This window comes from Cryptomeria japonica, chromosome 9 (genome assembly GCF_030272615.1).
Source record: "Cryptomeria japonica chromosome 9, Sugi_1.0, whole genome shotgun sequence".
NCBI lineage: Eukaryota > Viridiplantae > Streptophyta > Pinopsida > Cupressales > Cupressaceae > Cryptomeria > Cryptomeria japonica.
Window position 1 is genome coordinate 566,769,035 of NC_081413.1, and position 21,759 is coordinate 566,790,793.

General features: G+C 36.9%; 1 protein-coding gene across 3 annotated transcripts in view; it reads right to left on the reverse strand.

Annotated features, from left to right (window-relative positions):
* LOC131051307 (uncharacterized) overlaps positions 1-21,060 on the reverse strand; it is a 153,812-nt gene extending 132,752 nt beyond the window's left edge. Inside the window, exons 1-2 of one of the 3 annotated variants that reach the window (XM_057985761.2) lie at positions 20,605-21,060; positions 13,770-13,916 (exon numbers count right to left, since the gene is read on the reverse strand). In XM_057985761.2, coding sequence (XP_057841744.2) covers positions 13,770-13,871 — 102 coding nt within the window. In that variant the 5' untranslated portion in view covers positions 13,872-13,916; positions 20,605-21,060. Of the gene's footprint in view, positions 1-13,769; positions 13,935-20,604 lie in introns of all 3 variants that reach the window. The other 2 variants (XM_057985762.2, XM_057985763.2) reach the window with 2 other exon arrangements.
* Between the last annotated feature and the right edge of the window lie 699 nt (positions 21,061-21,759).

A 21,759-nucleotide genomic window follows, 5' to 3' on the forward strand; every position in this document is an offset into this window, starting at 1 on the left:
TGGACTAAGCAATTTTATGTGTGCATTTAATCTGAATCATTGGATGGATATTGATCTCTGATGGTATTCGTCAATGATTTGAAATCTTTCAAACACACTCCTTGGAGATTGCCCCTGTTTCATGTGGTTGTCTCAACATGTCAGAGTCAAGTTTGGTTGATCCTGTCCTAGACATTGCCATCTACTAAGTTCTTGAGTTTTAGCATAGCTTTTCTTAAACCCTTCCTCATTTATTTTCCGCATATTTCAATCAAAAATCCCAAAAAGAACTTTTTCATTCACAAATCATTCATGATCAAATTCCTTGAAAGTCATAAAATTGTTTAATCTTCTTTAAGTGTGCATAAGTCCACTTGGATTACTGGCATATCACATCAAACCAACCAAGTCGCGTCCATAGCAAACCCGAACCTTGGAATCAATTGTTTGAACTTAGCATACAATTGAACTTTGATCAAGAGAGAGTAAAGTGACCATTGGGCAACTTTATTTTGTGTTAGGCGTAGTCAAAAAAACGCACGTCAATAGAAGGGAAGGTCAAGTTTTGGGGTTCGAGGAGATGGGATACCTCTTCCCAAAAGGGAAGGGTAGACTGGTTCCCCGAATCTTGAAATCTGAAAAGGAAGGGAAGGTCGGATTTTGAGGTTCGGGGAGACTGGATACCTCTTCGCGAGGGAAGGAGTAGACCAGTTCCCCAAATCCCAAAATCTGAAAAGGAAGGGAAGGTCGAGTTTCGAGGTTCGAGCAAATAGGATACCTCTTCTCAAGGGAAGGGGTAGACCACTGCCCCGCATCCCGAAATCAAGAAGGAAAAGGGAAGGAGAAAGGACCAACGGACTCCAAGGTTTGAAGGTAAGATGCAAGGGGAAAGGAGAAGGCCCGAAACCCACCTTATGACAAAGGAACACTTGAGCATCTCATGATTCCATTGGTTTTACTTCATCAATTGGGGCAAGGCTAGTCCATGGAACATATCTCTAATCAGTTCTCGTTGATGGACCAAGAGTGTCATAAAATGACAACAGTGCCTATGAAATTTGTACAAGAGTTTCATATAAGCAATATTTTTCCATGGTTTTTTCCTAAAAGGGTTTCCACATAAATTTTGAGTTCTCCTTGTGTTGCATAATTGTTAGATTTTGTGTGATTGATATTGTTATGGTGGTTAAGTTTTGAAAAAGTAAAAGATTGTCTTATATTGATTTACCACCCCCCACCTCTCAATATAAGTGTGCTCATCAAGAACAAGCTTACCTCTAGGAGGCAATGGTATTGGTTTGGAGGAGCTTAAACACAACAAATCCAGCAATTCAAATGATAAAGAGTTCAACATGAGACTTTGGAGATGATTACAGGCAGTAGGCCATTGACCGATTGTATTGGAGTTTTGATTGTAATCATCATTTTAAATTTAATATAAATATATTGATATTTAACATTTTCGTTGTTCAATGCAATGTGCTTCGTATTTCAAAACTTCATTTGCTATTTTCTTAAATAATTATAACTACTTTTTATGTATTCATGAGAACTATCCCTTGTTTTGAGGCTTATTAGAACATAGGCTTTTAGATGTTGAAATCGGAGTCTTCGCATTATCCACAATAACAATTGAATATCATATAATAACTTAGAACTTAAATAGATATATTCTTAAATGAATTAGATATATAAATATAAAATATTAATATTAATTATAAATAATTTTAAAAATATATAAATACTAGATAATAGTGATAGTATAATATTTATCATATATACGGTTAATTAAGGATGTTAACAACATTTGGCCCAAATCTTATTTAAAACTAGAAAAGTTAAGTTATAATAAATACTTAATGAAAGATGTTGAAAATATTTAAGGATAAAACATTATCTAAATTTTAAAAAATAGACAAAATTAACTAATAATAAATATTTTACATTTGGCATGCTTTGTGAATAAAAAACTATAAAGGTCATAAATGCGATAAATGTTGTTGTCCACATAACTTAACATAGTAATGTCTAGTTATTATAAAGGTTAATGTTTAAAAATAAAAGAATAGATAAATAGTATGTTCATTAATAGCTTATGTCGTCCCATCTTGTCATTCAACAATGGGTAAAGCAAAATTTGTAATAAGAACTTGTTGTGCCTTGCACACACTCCCCGTCGTCAACAGGGTCCCCCCTTTTTTTGTCTTTTCGTCTCGTCCTCACTAAGGTCCTGAGTAGGAAGTTTTGGTAAGTTCGCAAAGATAAGTTGCAGCAATAAGGAATTTGAAGCGTTGAGAGGATGATCCTACCTGAGATTGAGCCAACCTACATCCTAAGTCCTAAGGAATTCACACCTTGAAAGATGATTATGATTTTGTTCGCAAAGGGAAAGATGAATGAAGAGCCTTAGGGTGAAATCGCAAATATTGTCAAGTTGACATTGCTCATGGACAAGATTCAAGCCTGAAGCCGGTTGAGATAAGTGAGCAAGATGGCTTGAAAGACTCTCAAAATAACCTTTCAGGTCGAAATGCACATTTTAAGGCTAAAATCGGCCTCTAAGGCCAAAGTGATTAAAAGGAAAGCTCACAAATCGACCTAAAAGCCTGAAATGTGAGACAAAACTCACAAAAAGGCCTTATAGGCCGAAAATCACTTAAAACTCTAAAATCCACCTCTTAGGCCAAAACAAAAGACAAAGGCTCATAAATGATCGTTTTAGCCGAAATTCAAGACAAAATGCAACTTGACGTAGCTCACAAATCGGCCTAAAGGGTCGAAGCGAAGAAAAAGCTCACAAATCAGCCTCCAAGGCCGAAATGTGAGACAAAGTTGGTAAATCGGCCGCTAGGGCCGAAATTCAAATCGTTAAAAGCTCAAAATCGACTTAGAGGCCGAAAATCTCAAAGGCAATGAAGTTTGAAAAAACCTCAAACAAGCCGAAATTGGCGAAAAAGAACAATCTTGCGAAATGATCTTTTTAGCTGAAAACGCCTTAGACTTGCAAAGTTGGCTTTCAGGCCGAAATGGGCAAAAATGACTTAAAAGTTCTCAAAATCGCTTAAAGAGCCAAAAAATAACAAGGTCGCTCAACAAGCCAAAAATGAAGAAATAGTCTAAGGTCATAGGGAGGTCGAACAGTTCAAATCGCACATGTCTTGCAAAGTGAGCCCATTAGCCGAAAGTTAAAACATCCAAGTTCATGCTTTAATCTTAAAGGCTGAAAATGATAAAGCTTCAAAATCACGCAGCATCGACTAATGAACAGAAACTAAAGTAGAGAGCTAATAAGTTGCACATTTTGGCCACTTAGGGCGAAAAACTCAAAAGCTCCCAAATCGGCTAGTAGGCCGAAATTGGCAAAAGGAACAAACTCGCAAAGTGAAGTCGCAGGCCGAAATTCGAAGAGACAAAAGAGAAATCGCACCATATAAAGCTCATTTAAACTAAAGATGGAATGAAAGTTTAGAATCACGAAAAGGTCTTTCAAGCCAAAAATCTTCTTCAAAATCGCGAAGGCTTCATCCAAGCCGAAGACAATCATTCAAACCCTCAGGATGCCCAAAAATTCAGCCTTAGGCGGGATTCTTCCAAAGGTTTCAAGTCGCACGTTTTCCCTCCATAACCCGAAAACTCCAACAAAGAACAAAATCGAGCAAGAGAAGTCTATTGGGTAAAGTTGTTTGAAACCAAAATCCCCAAGTAAGTTTGATTTTCCCTTCCAAATGGCTTAAATTTGTGTAAATTGTCATGTTGTTAACCTAGGGTTTAAAATACGAGATAAAGTTTCAAATTGATTCTGAAAAACTAAATACCCAAGTAAACATCAGCACGACCGTAAACTGTCAAAATCGACCCTCTAGCCAAATTTTCAAACTTAGACAATTTAGGAATCCTGGCTCGAAAATGCAAGCACAATCATCTTTGAATCAATCCACGCAAACCAAAATTTAAAATTTAAAATGCTTATTCGCGCAAACGAACCGTAGTGTCTTTTTTAGAACATCAACAATTCAAGAACCGGCCAATTTAAATCTACTCGATATCAACTACCCGAAATTAAAAAAAAAACAGCCAATTTTCAATGTCAAAAATTCCATTGAAAACGCAAAATTAAAATTGTTTAAATAGCCTGTTCCAGGACACTTTCAAATTTCAAATCGTTTAGCTATTTAACATATTTTTATACTAAAGCCGTCTTCTGGCACTGCTAACCGTATTTTCGCTTTAAACCTGTCTCGTAATCCATGTCCGAGTGTGCAGGATAAATGCCTAAGCAGGCGACAGAATCTTCAAAGGCACCTAATGCTCCAAGAACATCACAAACCTCCAGAGCCAACATTCCCCGCAAGCTGGAAAAAATGAAATATCAGTATCAGGGGAGAGTGATCAAAGAGTTAAAAGTCTAGAGTGAGTGGGATAATGTTGGGGATACAAACCTTGGGCATTGTTGACGTGTATTTTGTACACCATCATACACAGAATAAAATACCTAAGGGCATCTTATCCTCTCTTGAATAAAGCCTCTAATTGCTGAAGATTCGCATGAAGGATCAGTTAGGATGACTCCAAGGTTCCTTAATGTAGGGTCTCTACATGTGGATAAGCTCTTCGTGGTACGATGTGATTTGCTGGAATCACAAGGGGACTTACATTTGGTGATTGAATTTCCGATCTACTTTGCTAGAACACAAGCTCTCACTAACTTAGATAAAAAAAAGGAAAAAGGAAGGGGGGTGAAGAGAGGATCTAATCCTAATACTAAGAATGTAGGAGCAATGATTTGATTTTTGATGAAACTCTAACTAGGTCTTGTTTTGACATCAATGGAACATCTACACAAGGCTAGTGCGATCTTCTAAGGGAAGCATTATGATGTTCAAATCATCACCGCAGGCATAGATACCATCCAAGTTGATGCATATCAATGAAGAAGCGACAAATTGAAATTGAGCTTAAGCTGAACGATTCCAGTTGACTACACAAGGCAAGTCTGCAATCAACAAACTGCTAGTAGTATGGATATATGAATTCCATCATCAATCAATCACATTTCCTCCATTCATGTAATCATCTACCATCTAAGATTGAAGACTCAACAAGAAACCATGCAAATTGCAAGAAACGACACACTTCACCATTACTTCAATGAAAATGGAGTTTGTTTACAATCAATGGCAACAATTTCTTGCCTTGTCCTCCTATTCTATTCTCTATCTACTAACTACTTTCAACTATTTCTATACTATCTCTCTAATTCTTTCTTTACAAATGAAATGTCTGGGCTTATATAGTGCCCACAATACAATTTGATGGCTTAGATCAATTCAAGATCAATGGCCAAGATTCAACAGTGAAAACCCTAATTAGGGTTTGTTACAACCATTACATAACATTTAATGCTTGACCAATGATAAAATTGTATTGCTTGGACACATGTCCTCTCTAGAAAAATCGACCAATGGATAGCCGGGGTAGGTACATCGGAGTTTGCGCCACCTTCCATGAGTTAAGTACATTGAATCTGGACATGCTGAGGTGGACCTCACTGATTGGAGAAATGATGACTAGGACGCCACCTCATTTGACACTTGTAACTTGGTAGATATTCAACTTGATGTTGTTGAGAAGCTTGCTTTAATTAATTCATCTGGAACTATTTACTTCTTCAACAAGCCCTTTGTTCTAACTCCTTGTGTCCTTGATGTGCAGGAAGATGATGTACCTCGCCTTGGAACGCTGGATTAAAAGAGGTCGCCCTTGTCCTGGCTTGATCGTCGTGGCGAAGACCATCCTGGCGAAGACCGTCCTTGATCCGGCTTGATTTTCCTTGAAGAGATCTCCATTTGATGCCTACACAACATTTCAAAATTAGTACCATGATTTTGCAATGAATAGCATAAATTAGAGAGCAAATTTTAGGAAACTTAATGATAAGTCCTTTATTAATCATTTCCTAAAAAAGATTGAGCTTACTAGAATTCAAAATTTCAAAATCTAAGCTATGACGATCAAAAACTAAAACAATAAAACCAATATCGCCATACCTTAGAAGAGAGCTAACTCTAGAATGCAAAATGAATAAAATCGCCTAGGCAAAATTGACGTATAGATAGTCTTCAACGTGACCTCTTCTTCAATATATCAATTTCGCCACCTTTTGAGTTGTCCTTGACGCGATCTTCAAATCAACGTTCCTCTTATCAACTTCGCCACCCTTCCAAGTCTTTGACGTGATCTCCAAGTTCGCTCAAATGTAGATTTCAAGTTCGCACCACCTTGGATAGTAGTTCGCACCACTTCGCTTTGTATACTCCAAATCGCATGTAAGAGATGAAAATGATAATGTGAAAATGAAGATTTTCACCCTCCCTTTATAGCGCTCACACCTTTCAATTACCTTGAGGCCGACTTTTGTAAAAATAAGGTAATTTAAACGATTTTAATAAATAACAAGACCGACTTTTAATAAACCAAGCGCTCCATTTGATTTTATTGATTAATAAATAATTAATTATTAAATGCCATCGTTTTTAATTTAACAAATTCGATTTTCACAAGGCAAAAAATAATTAATAAATACCAAGCGCAAATTTTAAATGCCATTTAATTGAATTTCAAAAATTATCGATTTAGCATTTAAAATAAATTCAAAAATATTTGTTTGAGCGCCAAATTTTGAAGATGAAAGATACGTACCTCATCGCCCTAGTCCCTGACTGAGGGACAGGAGCGATCTACCTTCTTGGTCTTGATTCGTGCAATTTTGACGTCCAAAGTATTTATTTCCACGTTGAATTAGACATTTTTGCTAGGATCTTTGAGCTTAATTGACTTGTTTGTGCGAATGAATGCATCCCATGACTATTATCGCCCTGGTCCCTTGGAGAGGGACAGGAGCGATCCTAGTGCTTCTTCTTGATCTTGCATCTTCGATCATCAATCTTCCTTGTATGGTGAATAATAACATTGTTTCTTCATTCCGTGCTTGTTCCACTTGATTTTTACAAGGCATTTAGACGTTGGAAGGATCATCGCCCTTGTCCCATGGAGAGGGACAGGAGCGATCCATGTGTCTTGGCTCAAATTTGCAAACTTTTGATCTTTGCCTCTTGTTCATAATCTTCCAAACGGCGTCCTTGACTTTACCTACCCTTGCCTTGTCTTGGTTTTGACGGAACATGAGTGTTTTAATGAAAATCGCTTTGGTCCTTGTCCAAAGGACAGGAGCGATATAAGTTCCTTAGCTCAATTGATAGCATTTTGACGTTCAAAACTCTTGCATATCATCTTCAAAAGATACCTTAGACCTTGTGTGATCCCGCAAAACCTTGACTTAACGTGATTTTTGCATGAATTGGCCAATATATTCAATATCGCTCTGGTCCCTTCCTGAGGGACAGGAGCGAACTTCAAGGTTTTGAGCTTGTCCTTACTTCGACCAACTTACCATTGCTTTCATCGTGTAAAATGAAGTCCCTTGATCCTTCTTAATCACTTGATGCTTGACAAACTTTCAAAATTTATGCCTTTATGGAAATATCGCTCTGGTCCCTTCCTGAGGGACAGGAGCGAATTAGGTGTCTTGATGCAAATCTTTCACTTTGGTGATCTTCGTAACTTTGTGCTTGATTGAGACACCTTAAAACATCTTTGCCACCTTGTACTTCGCCTTGAAGTGTCTTGAATTTGGAGGAACGGGCAACATAACTAAGATATCGCCCTAGTCTTGCAAACTCGAACAATCTGCGTGGATAAAGTTGTGTATCTAATCTCCACCAAAGTTCAAGAAAATCGACTTGTTGCTCCTCGTGAAACTGTTGCCGCTCCATTGAGAAATCCTTTCTTTTTTGATTTTTTGATTTTTTGGATTTTCTATTTTTTACTTTTTTTGGATTTTCTGGAATAAGAGAGATCTTGAATATCTCGGATTCAACTTGAACGTTCAACTGGTTCCAGCTTGATTCCTTCTTGCGTAAGTCCAACTGATGACCCAACGATCACCTTCCTTCTTTGTTTGAGAAAAAACTTTCCACTGATCTTCCTTGGATTCAAGAGTTTGTGTTCGCTGTCAGGCACTCCTAATTCAATTCTGTCGAGCGTGGAGGAGGGTAAAAAGTTCTTGAAAATTTCTTCAAATGCAATGTAACTTGACAAGATCGGACTTTCAAATGCTCAGCCCTCCTTCTAGCGCCAATTCTGTTATGCTCATTTCGTCCTTCACCATGCCTTTGATGTCTTAATTCGTCCAAACACGGTCAGGAATAGCTCAAATAAGTATTATCGCCCTGGTCCCTTGGTGAGGGACAGGAGCGAAATTCGCTCTGGATCCTCAGTGAAGGACATGAGCGAAATTTGACTTTTCGAACTCTCTATCAGTATAAGTGACATTTCCTTCTATGTTTCTTCTTTCTTATACTTTAAGTTATATTCCATATATACTTTCAGGGTGTTTGAGAGTGGTTTCAGACCTCCAGGAGTTATATTGCAAAATCTAGTTTTTGGAGGTTTTTCAGTTTCCAGACTTAGTCAAATTTCAGGATCAGGACATTCCAGACTTAGCCAAATTTCAGGATCAGGACCTCACTCAAGCCGGACTTGCTTATCGATGTGATCCCCTGGGCGACACTCAAAATGCAAAGGCTAGCTAACAAAACCCTAAAAAAAACCTAAAGAACAAACCCTAAAAAAGCAAAAAAAGCAAGGGTCCCCATTTGCAATGGGGCGATGTGTGAAAACGTCACAACAGGCATATAAACATTCAAGACTTCAGAGACAGAGTGTATGCTCCAAATGCATACGGCAAACCCAAGTGGATGCTAGAAAGTGGCATTGCGCAGGCTGCTGGTTTCCCACCTACAGTACAAAATTATGAGCTTGTGGTTGAGGCTGCAAGGCACTATCAGTCGGAAACAAGAATGGTGGTGGTAAAGAGAATGGTAATGGTCGACTTCACACTTGAGGCCATCGAGGAAGCATTTGACATCCCGCTTCCTGAGCACGCCACTACGGTAACCATTGACGAAGCCCAACTCGCTTATGACATGAATCCTAGTCAGTGCAAAACACTAATAAATGAAGAATGGTTTAAAGAAAGAAGAACCCCGAGCACTAGGATCGGCAAAAAGACCCACAAAAGCGAGTTCAACAACGAATATGGGGACATGGTTACCTTACTCAATCAGGTCATGGGACTCCCCCACTCTAACCTATTTGAGGAGTGGATGTTCTATTTTACTGAGCAAGTCTTCAGTGGAAAGGCTAAATTTGACTAGACTCAAGTCATCAGCGACAACATTCATACACAGCTAGTTGAGCTCGAGCAGAAAAATACTTCACCATGACCTCCTACTTAGTCTATATGTTTGTCGGCATCAGCCGCTACCAAGATTGATCAAAAAGTGTGAGATTGGGAACGGACCAAATCAAGTGAAAGTGTATGACTGCTACCCTCAGCTACATTATTATAACATAACTCAAAGGGAGAAAAATAGAATTGCGTATGCAATTGGTCTGTATGAGCATGTAAATGACACTTTCACAATGCGCATGGTCAAATTGATGCAAGAGAGATTTCACATAAGATTATCAAAGCAGGCTACCGCACTGATACGGAAGTACGGTGCATGGTTCATTCAGTTCCCTCGATTATCCTACATCAGAATATCAAGCTTTGAGGGAACACCGTATTGGCTTCCCCATTACCCATCGGACAGATTGGTCCTCGTTGCAAGACAGGCACACCCAGCAGGCAGCATACTCAAGGACAGGAAGCAGTCGAGATTCACATTCCCAATGATCATGGGCAAGCTTGACATGCACTTCAAGAGTTTTGTGCAAGTCGACGAATCATTCGACGAGCTGGCATCATATTGCTTGCATGAGCACTTCCCCAAGAAGTACTTTGATCCTGCTGGATAAGGAAAGAAGGCTTATGGTAGGCATTACAAGGCTAAGGCGTCCGTAGAGGACTACTGGAGCAATTGTCCAGATGACTTTGAGGTCCGTTGGCGAGAATACTCAAGATTGAGTGTTCAGCAAATGCGACTTTATGAGTATCACCAGGTCCCAGATCAGGTAACAAACTATGGGGATTGCTTGCAAATTCAAGAGTATGAGGTAGTCAAAGACCTCCTGCTAGCCATTAATTGGGCTCAAGACCCAATCACGGACTTTGAGGCCATCATGGAGGGTCCAAGAAGATACACTGACAACTAGCTATCCCAACAGATAGAGGCTAACCCATGAGGGAACCCAATTTACCTATAATATGATGGGTAGTCTGGATTCTCAGTCTTTAGAAGACGAGGGGACATCAAGCACGCCAAGAGAGGAAGAGGTTGAAAACCTGAGAAGAAAAGAAAGAAGGCAAAGGCTAGTAAGGGAGCCCGAACATCAAAAAGAACAAGGGAAAAGATACCAATCAGGAGACCAGAAGTTACTACTTCATCCAAGGATCCCAGTTCGGATGATGATGTAGTCGAGCTTGATCATCTACCAACTCCACCTTCACAAATGATCCAATTGCATCGGAGGCAAATGATCCACAGACGCAAAGTGAGCAAGAAATAGAGACACGGATCATTAGTTTGGAGAAACCTGAAAATCAAGTCGAAGATGGAGAGATTGTGCCAAATCAAGGGACTGACAGACAAGAGCCCACACAAGGGAGCAGGCACGAGTTGCAGCAGGAGGAAGATGACGACAGGGATACCACCATAGTTGAGGGAGAAAAGGAGGAAGATAGAACCCAAGAACCCAGTAGAACTGAAGAGCAGCCACTATTAGAAGCTACACATCAGTTGCTCAGTGAAGTGGGAGAAAACTTAATGGTGAGTAAACGACCGGATACTGCACCCAATCCTCCTCCTATATCCGATCAGTTACAGATAGGCAGTGAATCAGCTGAGGCATCCAAAGAGAAAAGTGGGGATTTGGTAGTCACATCAGGACAGACCATCCCTCACGAATGGTTGATAGCCCAGGCACAGCGGAAAGCGGCTGTCAAGCCACCAATCAACCTGGAGGACATATTCTCTCAGATAGAAGAAGAAAAAGCCAAAGGAAAGAAGAAGCCAAGAGCTTACTCCAAGATCACCAAGGATGAGCAAAGGAATCAAACGATTCATATCGCTGCTTTGCCCACAAACAAACTAGCAGATCGGGTTGCATTAGCCGACTATAGCGTCGCATCCATCCCAATAGGGAGAGCAACCAAAGAACAAGAGAGAGAAGAATTCAAGGATTATGTGCAGAATATGCTCAAGCAGCTAGATGAAATAACCGTTGAAAGGGATATGTATCAAGCTCATGTTGAGCAAGCCGAAAGATACGTAGACCACCTGTTAAGACCGTTGCAACACACTGTTGAGTCCCATATTCCTCCACTCACGTTGGCACAAAAAACTACAAATGAATTCAAAGGAGTGCGTGATACCGCCAAGGCAGTCAAAGAATGGATCTGGGGCATTAAGGCAAGAGGGAAGGGAATCATCGATGATGTATTTGAAGTAACAATCAAAATACATTCAACCCAACTAAAGATGGTAGAGGTAGAGAAAGAGTACGCCAAAATCTAGGAGACGATTAGTGTACTCAACCACTCATGAGGGCTCTCTTCTGGACTCACGTTCAAATTCCCATGTTGTAGACAATCCTAGATCCCCATAGTATCAACACCTTTATGGAATGGTATTGGATTGTCAAAATGAAGATGGACATGGCGGACACCGTTAGAAAAACTCAAGAGGAGTGCGAGGAGGACTTGTGTAGTATTGAGAGCATCGGTGAAGATATCCTTAAGGCATTGGTCGTTGGCTAGAAGGATAGCATGGGAGGTGACGATGTAGTGTCACAATGGAATGGTAGGTTGAGGGCCGATAAAACCACATGCTCTACGGAAGACATAAAATGCATCAACAGGTTGCATGCAGATATACTGTGTTTTGAGGATCATCAATCAGATTGGCATGAGCAGTTGAGGATAGTAGACACTCATCTAGAGGGCACTCAGTTCAAAATGCGTAATCTTCCCATTCCTTCTAATAAGGAATTGTTCCCGGTTTGCGTAAAGTTTTAGGAATATGTTCGAGAAGAGCGCGTGGCAAATCAAGACATCTGGAAAGGGTACTTGCGGGAGGAAGTTGAATTTTTGTTGAAAGAATTTGCCTCAGGAAAGGAAAAAGTGCTTTCATAAAAATAATTGTTTCTTTTAAATTCCAAATGCACTTTTCCAAGCTAGTTACTTCTTTTCAACTACCCAAAGTCATTGCAGATTTTGAGCTTCGTGCAAGTGCAATTTTTGGGGAGCAACTTTATGTTGGGTAGCTATTAGTTAGTTAGTAGTTGGTGAGGGATATTTTGTTCCTTATTAATAGGTATGGGCAGCCATACTTTGTAGAATGAATTTGGGCCACGTGTAAAGTTTAAATCCTAGCCACTCATCCATGTTTTGAAACTCTATTTAAATGGCCTGCTGTCCACTTATTTTTGTAAGAAGTTTAAGATTGTTGTTGAAACTCTAGCGAAATTTATGCAGAATTAATGGAAATTAAAGTTGTCTTGTTTCTTTGTGAGTGCATGGTCTCCTTCACCATTTAATTTTCTTGATATGTATTTTGCTTTCAAATAGTATTTTGGGGATAATATTTGATAGAAACCTTGGTGTTCATACCATTAAGGATTGGCCGATTGCCATTCCCCCTGCATGGTTAGTCTGAACCAATTTATATGCTTAGTTCAATTGTTAAACATCAAATGAATGGATGTCAAATTCTACATTTATGTTTAGTAGCATGAAAATCCAACTCCTTTCAAAGATTGCACTAGATTTTACAGCATTGTGCTTTATTAGCTGATAATGTTAAATCTGGTTTTTTAAGGTTTCCGTCTATTTTCCTGAATATGCTATCTTAGATAGATTAATTAGATATTTTCTATCTCTTTCCCTTTCCTTTTTTACTTTTTTATCAAAGTTGAAACCTAAACAACATAATGTCAAAGATAAAATCTGATGGAATCAAGACTGTAGAGTCTTAGGGAACCCGTACGAACATAACCAATTCTACCTAATCGTAAGTCCCCTTTGTGTTTCTAGCAAAACACGTCAAACCATTGAGTTATCCTGCAGTCATGATCTGGCATTCGAAACATTGAGGTCATCCCCATTGATCAATTTAAAACAGCATTAGGGACTTCCTTATTTCTAGAGAGGATAGGATTCTCAACATTCTATTCTGCGTTGGCCGAATAGAGTTGTAGCAATACGATTTTAGCCACGTCAACAAAACTCAAACCATATATCCAATAGTAATCCACACAAATCAAGTTATAAAAGAAATAGTTAATTGCTTGTTTTTACACTGACGAGAATAAATATTGATATTGACTGGAAAATACATGTTTCATTGGTTAGAAGTCAAAAAAACATTATAACTGGTAAGAGAAAAAGTAAATATCGATCACATCAGCAGCCCACCAAGGTAGAGATTAATAAGAAAGTAAAAGACTTGAATTAATAGTCATAAAGTATAAAAAAATCCACAAATGGGAGGTCTCATAGATCATATTGGCATGCTAGGTTGGTTGTTAAAAGGATGTCTTCACCTTAGTTATGATTGCAAAAGGAATTCTATAGAATTATCATTTAACAGCAAGCAACCAAAAACAATTGACATAATAATATTTATCATGAGATTTCAGGCCAATGACTTCAAATAATTTCAATGCATATGTATAAAACTGATCTTAACAAAACAAATAATCAATTATTGTAGATAGAAGGTAGGGACCTCCTTGGAACAGGCTTTCAAGAGTGAATGTGTTGCAAATGTATATGATTGCCTTAGTCTTGAAACTCTTAAACTTGGAATTTGTTGTTTGTCATCTTCCATGATGCTATGTAGCTGAATCCTTAAAAGCTGACAGGAGGATACACCCTATATGCAACATTACACCTGAAGTTAATTCAGAGGAAAAAAATTATTGATGGAGAAGAAATTTCTAGCCAAAATCATTACATCACAAAAAGAAATACAGCAAAATACTTTTAGTCAATGTCAACAATGAATCAAAAAGTAATATAAGGATTCTGGCTAAAAACTTCAAGCAGCAGATAGTTATTGATGTGGATCCTAGGGTAACAGTAGAAAACTGCATTCCAACAAGACACTAGTTAGTAAAGGATATGCTAAAGAAACCCAGTATGCAGATTGTTAAGGCAATAACAGTACCCATTAGACAACTACAGAGAGATCAGTGGGGTGATAAAGCCCTACGTTACTAGCAAAAAATCCTTCTATAGAATAACAAACAAACAAAAAAAATAAGGTTTTTCAATTAATTGGAAAAAAACCAAATTAGGGTAAGGGTTAGGGCTAGAGAAAAATTCAGAAATGCATATTTTGACCAGAGAAAAAGAACAATTAAAAAAATATTGGCATCATGGTTAAAGTGTCAATTATCAAAATAATTACAATTTTTTCCAATTTCTGCAACTGGGGTCTACTATCATGTCGAACTCTGTAAGAGAGAAAAGCCTATGAAATAACTTTCCTACTGTACTTACTAACTACAACTATGAGAGAGTAATTAAACTGCACAAGATTTATCTAGTTCAATTGCTTGCTTTGCTCTAACCAACTAAGCTACCTGAAACCACTTGGGGCTGAAGATAGAAATCCTTAAATTGTTAGATAGAAATCCATTATTTACTGGAATGACACTGCCACTCACTGCGCTTCTCGATCCCATGATTAGTCTTAAAAATACCCTTTGTCAAGGCAGAAAATTGTTTTGGTGGCACCAAAGAGAGATAGCTTCAAGCACCTATCTATTATTTTTCCCCAATAACAGATGTCAATTACTACTGAAAAACTACTAGGATTGGAGCCAATGATGAGGAAATGGAGAAGAGACAAAGTCTCAGACCCACCTTAGCAGCCAAGCAAGAGCCCTTGTCAATGCAAGAAACAACATGCAAACATGTTGTTTTGCATTTTTTAACCATGCAACCTGTTTGTAGCACAAACAGTGGTTGTGAACTGAATATCTGTTGCTAGGAGACAAATAGCCACAAGGGAGGTCATGAGATAAAAATGGCTCCATTTCGTGGCCATTGCTTGTTACTGTGCAACTCCTGCAACTCCATTGCAGAAGACTGTAAATCTATAATTCTCCACTACTTTTCCAGTTGCTCAACAAAATATATATCCTCACCTTTTTGCTAACCCTTCTTCTAGAATTTATATTGATTACAATAATATTTTAATTCTCATAATGTCCAACCTGCTAAAAAATCACTGATGTGAGAATGAGGCTCCATAGGTTGTGTCAATACGAATATATACAAGCTTGCTTAAATTTAGGTCAATAACCAAAGGTCAAATTAAATCAAATTAACAGCAATTAGGCATTGAAATTAGTGATATTCAGGGCCATACTATCTTAAACAGAAGAACAGAAGACAATACTTGTTATTATATGTGAGATAAAGTTTGCTCACAAAGAACGAAATAGGCATTTGAATAAGATGTTGAGATGCATCCATTTTTTGTGACACCACATACAAATGAAGAGAACTTGTCTCTTTCTCCAAAGAAAACAAAAGGTGCAAGCAGATTGGAAAGGGTATTTCAAAATAAAGCCCCTGAAAAATGCACTGGCTCAAGTTGTGAAAAGGTGTACACCACCTTGCTCGCCAAAGAAAGAAAGTACGTAGAGTATTTGTTGCAGCTTATTAGAGATTCATTGATCAAAACAGAGGTGTCCCTCATTAGAAAGGCGCAGCCAATAGGCCATTGACTAATATGGTTGCAGAGTGCTCAAAAGAAGCAATTTTTTGAAGGCCATTGATTGTGAGGAGGACATCAAGAAAGCACCTTTACCGTCAACATCCTCATAAAGTACATTAATAAAGTGAGGACTCAATACGTTGTCCAACTCATAAAGGACACTACTAAAAACTGCAAAGCCTCGAGAACATATATTTAACGCAAGGTACAAATAGTATACAGATCATTCTTTGCCTTTGCCTTGACTCCAAAATACTAGAAGGACGTCCTTTTTTGGCCTAGCAAGGCCCCACCATACAAGCATGTGAAGTTAGGGACGCACATAAGCTGGCATTGACAAGACTCTTCCTCAATTGTAATGTAGAAGACAATTTGGGTGAGTTTGGGAATTTCAGGATATCCATAGATCACAATGCTGGCGTTCTTTGAGACAAGTATAAGAAGGATTCTCATACATTTTAGTGCATCCATCCGGATGGACCACACCTGCAGCTTTTTGCAATCAAAACTCCATTGTAGTTATGATTTCTAAGCCTGTAACATTCCTTTGGTTTTATTTTTGTAGTATTTAGTTCCAATTTTCATTTAAAATTTGCAAAATTTAATTTTGCATTGATTTTGACTCGATAGGTTGCGATTTCCTCTTCAACTTCCCAGAATTGGAGTACATTCTCCTTATCCACTCAAATAAGGACAACCAATAGGCAACAAAGAAGGTAGAATTGGTATACATGCAGTCGAATGAAAAGAGAGTCCTAGTACAATTGGTAAGAGTGGCACTACTATTACTTGTGGTTTTAATCAATCACATGATGATGTCGATACTCTCAACAAAAGCAATATGATGATTTATATGTTACCAGGTCCTCATATTTTGACCCAAGCACCCATGTTGGTCCAGTCCTAGTGCTGGTCTGATGTGGGTTCGGCCCCAAGGATGCCTAGTGTACTCCCTAGGCACCTCTGTTCTTTGTGGATCCTTCACAAAAGGACCCACAAGAAACCCGAGCACTCAGTTAGTACCCTAGACGAACCTAGGATGTACCCAAAAGGACCCCTACATAATTTCCCAATCCTACATATAAAGCATAAGGTTTCTCAATTGAAAAATTCCAATTATAAGATAAATCTTTACCTTTGTTTATCAACTCGCCTCTATCTAACACTAAGAACATCAAAAACATTTTGATCTCTATTTATGTACATAACTTATTACAGAAATTATTTCCAGCCTTGTTATCTTACCTATCCTTTGTTTGGGAACATAATAATGGATTAAAACTAAAAGCCACTTTCTCAGTCTTATGGCTGGACACCAGCAATGGTTTTTTTGTCAAATGCCCATACAGATGATAAATGGTAATCTGAAATAGTACAGTGAGGTAATATGAAGTCCATTGGAAAGGACAAGAGAGCCCAAGAATTAATCAAGCAACCCCAAGTGGCCACATTTTTGGTGATTGTGAATAGCAGGTATACCTTGATACTTGTGACGAAGAAGAATATGAAGATTATTAAATATTTGATTGTAATTCTGAATTTTCATTGTTTAGTGACATTTTCAGACTTGAGTATTTTCATTTTTGCAAATTATGAATATGAGGCATTTAAATATTCTATATATTGGTAATTATGAGTATCACTATGATTTTAATTTATAATTTGAATATATATGTATATAAATACAATTTCCCATACCTGTACCCAAAAAAATCCCATACCGTTGTACCGGGTTCTAGTACACGTACCTGAAATGGTAACTTAGAATTATTATTCAGTTTATATTGTGTAATGTTAATTTCAGTTATACCATTGACTATTAATTCATTTAGATTTATTGTGATATTTGGCATTTGATTAAATTATCAGTTCTATTTTCTAAGATACCGTGTATGTGGGTATGGAGGCCCGAGCCTAGACTCTGTCCACATGGGTCCGAGTTCGCACCTGGGTTTGCGGGTTCTCTGTGGGTCCGTGTTCGCAGACCCACATAGAACCCGGGGCATCTATACTGCACTCGAGAGAACCCAGGTTCACAGCCGGGTTAAGTGACTTACAAACAATTAAAAAAGCTTTTTTTTTTTGCCTGTTTCCATTAAAAAACCCTAATCCGCTTCCCTTTAATAGATTTTAAACCTAAAACAATCTCATTTGCTCATTCATTTTCTCTTGCTTTCATTTTGAAAGGCATGAGATTATTTTCAAAGGAGATCCGCGAAGTGCTTGACGAAGGAGTAGAGCTTAAAAAAAGGAAATTCAAGCATCTAATGTAAGCATTTAACCCTATTCTTTGATATTTTAACTAATTTTTTTTAAGTTTTTTAATTTATTTTAGAAAAAGATAACCAAATTCTACATTTTTTATAATGATTTTTCATACTTCATTAGCTTTTACATATTGTAATCTTGCATTTAAAAAAATTATCTTAATTAAAAAATGTTTAAATTCTTATAATAGCAAAAAACAAAATGGCAACAAGTTTGAGTTCAATGGGTGGGGGTTACAAGACTCAAAACCAAAAAATTTAAGTTGATAGAGGATCTCCTTTATGGAATTATACTACAATGCTTCAACAACTTCCAGAAGGTGGGGGATATGAATGGAATTGTAATTTTTGTAAAACCAATTATAGGCGCTCGTATTATCAAGTGAGGCGTCACTTTTGTGGCCCTGCTAGGAAAGGGATTAAAATGTGTGTAGGACCAGATCAGCAAGGGTTGTCTACAAGAATAGCAGGATTCATTAGAGAACAAGATCGACAACTTAAGCTTTTTTTTGGCAATTTCCAATGAGTTTCTGAGTAAAAAATAGAAAAGTTGTAGTGCAGAGTAGTGAAACAAGATTCCAAACTCTAGTGCAAGCCATACCATTGTTTAAATTTAAACATTCTATTGAGTATTTCAGGAGAAAGAAAAAAGCACAGTATTTTCTTGTAGTGCATTTTTTTAACCGGTTTCCCTCTACCATGTAGTTTGTAATCCTGTTTTGTGTTCCCCAATTCCTTTCCATTCATTATTGCAACCTCAGAGTAATATCTATTGGAACACCTGTCGATATGTTTCCAGTTATTCAAATTTTATGTTAAACTTCAGTAGCATGGTCTAGTCACAATTATGAAAATGGATAAATCTATTTTGGAGTATATAGTGCAGATGGCAGATCAGTGAATGGAAAAAAAGTAAACTCAGGAAAGTACAAAAGTGATCAGAATTGATAAATGGGAGCATATTCTATCTGATGGCAACCACTATTCCTTATGGACTTGACAAAGAAAGTTGTCGAAAGGGTGACCCAGGGGAGACAGGAAGCATATAAATGATATTTCACACAAGTACATATAAAAATGTGTTTAAAGAAGGTAATTACAGACAATATTAGACTCGTAAATGACCTTTTGATGATGAAAAAATTAGGATCACCAAGGTTGACAGATCAATAGTTTTGTTAAACGCATGTGTGCACACATATATACATGCATATATTTGTGGGTGCACCCATGTCAAGTCATTAGAAAGACCAGTTATTCAGTTCAAAATCATTGTCTAGTAGCTTGTCCAATCTTAAGTCAGCACCAATGGCATCAAAGAAGCTGTCTCGCCAGAAGGAAATACGAAAAATAAACAATAAAGTGACCTAAATATAATTTTTTTAATCAACTCAATAGAGCATAACCAATCCTCTGAAACGATTTTCAGAAGAGTTGAACATCCCTCTTTTATCTTGCATACAATGGTACTATTTAATATTTCCCAATGAGGGCAGGCCTTACACTCAACCAGAGAGCTAACAAACAAGATGCACCAGGAAAGGGTTAAGATTCTTCTGAATACACCACGTTAACTTCTCTCATAATTACAAATAATATCATTTGTTAAAATATTAGTTTGAATATAAGCCTCTCTGGACTGTCATGAAATGATAAAATAGCAAATACCTTATTAACAAATTGTGAAAAAAAAAACCATATTATCAAATTCTAAGAATAACTAGACAATTACTATCTCTTGATTTTATTAGTGTTTTTATCGAGCTGGTGAGGCTCGGCGTTCAAAGACTACTACTTACTTTTTATGATGACAAACATCAACAATCATTCAGATAAATTATCTACCAGAAGATAAGCGCTGTTTCACAAAGGTTAAGTGGTCATAGTGGCCCAGGGATTACATGAATTACTTACAAAACACATGATCATATGAACACAAGGTCAAGTAAAGAAACCCTTTTAACCTTTGAGATTTGACATTGAAAACCGAAGCCAGAAACCCAAGACATTACTAATTTCTAAAGTATGCCTAGCATTCTGCAGACTCAAAACTGGCTACAGGAAAATAAAACCATAGTAAGCCCAACTAAGCTGTCAGTTGATAAAAACACAGGGAGTCCATTCTTGAGCATTAAATATCACATAGAGAGCACAATTCATAACTAGATGCATAAGAATTTTTTATTATTAGAATCCATCAAAAAAAAATCCACTTCGAATTGTAAGTATCGTATTCGTTTGTTAACCGCCCAAAAACTTAAAAGATAACAACTTCAGAATTACCAATACCCACTATAGCATTCAGCTTATGGTTACAAAACATGGAGATATAAATTGAATCGGTGACTACCCAATAAACGTAGCACCAGATCCCTTTTAAATTTTCCACAACTCAGATTTACAATTGAGCTTGGGTTAATTAAACATGTCGCTTATTAGGTACTATTAACATCAGAATTCATAGGCCAAAATTCCCTATAGGATTGGAGAACAATAGTATGGCGTTTCCACGAGAAACATTAAAGAGAAAGCACTGAGAAAAGTATACAAGGAAAGAAATCACTCACCTTAAAATAGATGCGTGGCTGCCCCTGCCAATGCGTTGGTGAACCAGACCTCTTTTTCTCCTCTCCTTGGAAAGAAATGAAGGAAGTAGAAAGAATTCAAAACATCTAATTAGCCGTTAGGTTTGGGCTTTTTTTACTCTCCCTGGAAAAAAACTCGAAAACATCTAATTAACCGGAGGGCTCATTTAAGAATTCTACGCCTCATTTTTTTCGCCATTGTCGAAAAAGTATTAACCTCATTGATTTTCAGTCACGTTTTCTCATCCGCCTACAGAGGTATAATTCATTATTTACGCTGCTAGAGAGGGTGACGCGGGAAAAGATTTGTTGATAAATTCAAATAAAGGACAGTTAAGAGGGCACCACTTTAATTAAATCAATGCGCTCGCCCGGATTTACATTCATCACTTAGCTTAAAAAATGTATTTTTTGTGCAGATGATGCATTACCTATCAACCAGCCCGTTCCGTTTTAAAAACTCTATCAATACCTTTATTTTTTCAACTTTTATTCATGCCTCCATTATTATTATTATAATAATATTTTATATTAAATAATCTAATAAAAAATTGTCATAAATAAAAATAATAATTTTAGTTTATTATTTATTATATTAAATTTATTTATCTAAAATAAGCTAAATAAAAATATTTATATAATATTTGTTCACATATTTTATAATGTATATATAAAGAAATCTAATAATGAATAGTTATAACATACATAAAAAAGAAATTTAATGTAGATATAATTTTTATTAATAAGTATAATATATGTTTAATTTTTTATGTTATTTAATTATATTCTATAATATGTTATTAAATTAAAAATAAAATTAATTATAATAAAAAACTTTACATACAGTGTTATTTAAATTAATAGTATTTTTCGAAAATGCATAAAATTATCCCAATCCCTATGGTCTAGAGGTAACTTTATGACTTACAATAAATTCAAATAGCTATTTCTCAATAAATGGTCCAAGCAAATATATCTTTTTGATCAGTAATGATTATATTTTATTATTAATAGGAAATTATGAAAAATACAACTTATGAACCTCTAGACAAAAACACTAAATTGTCACAAAATGTACACCTTTGATCTAATACTAAACCCTATTCACCAATTTCGACCAACTGCTTCTTTAGAGCA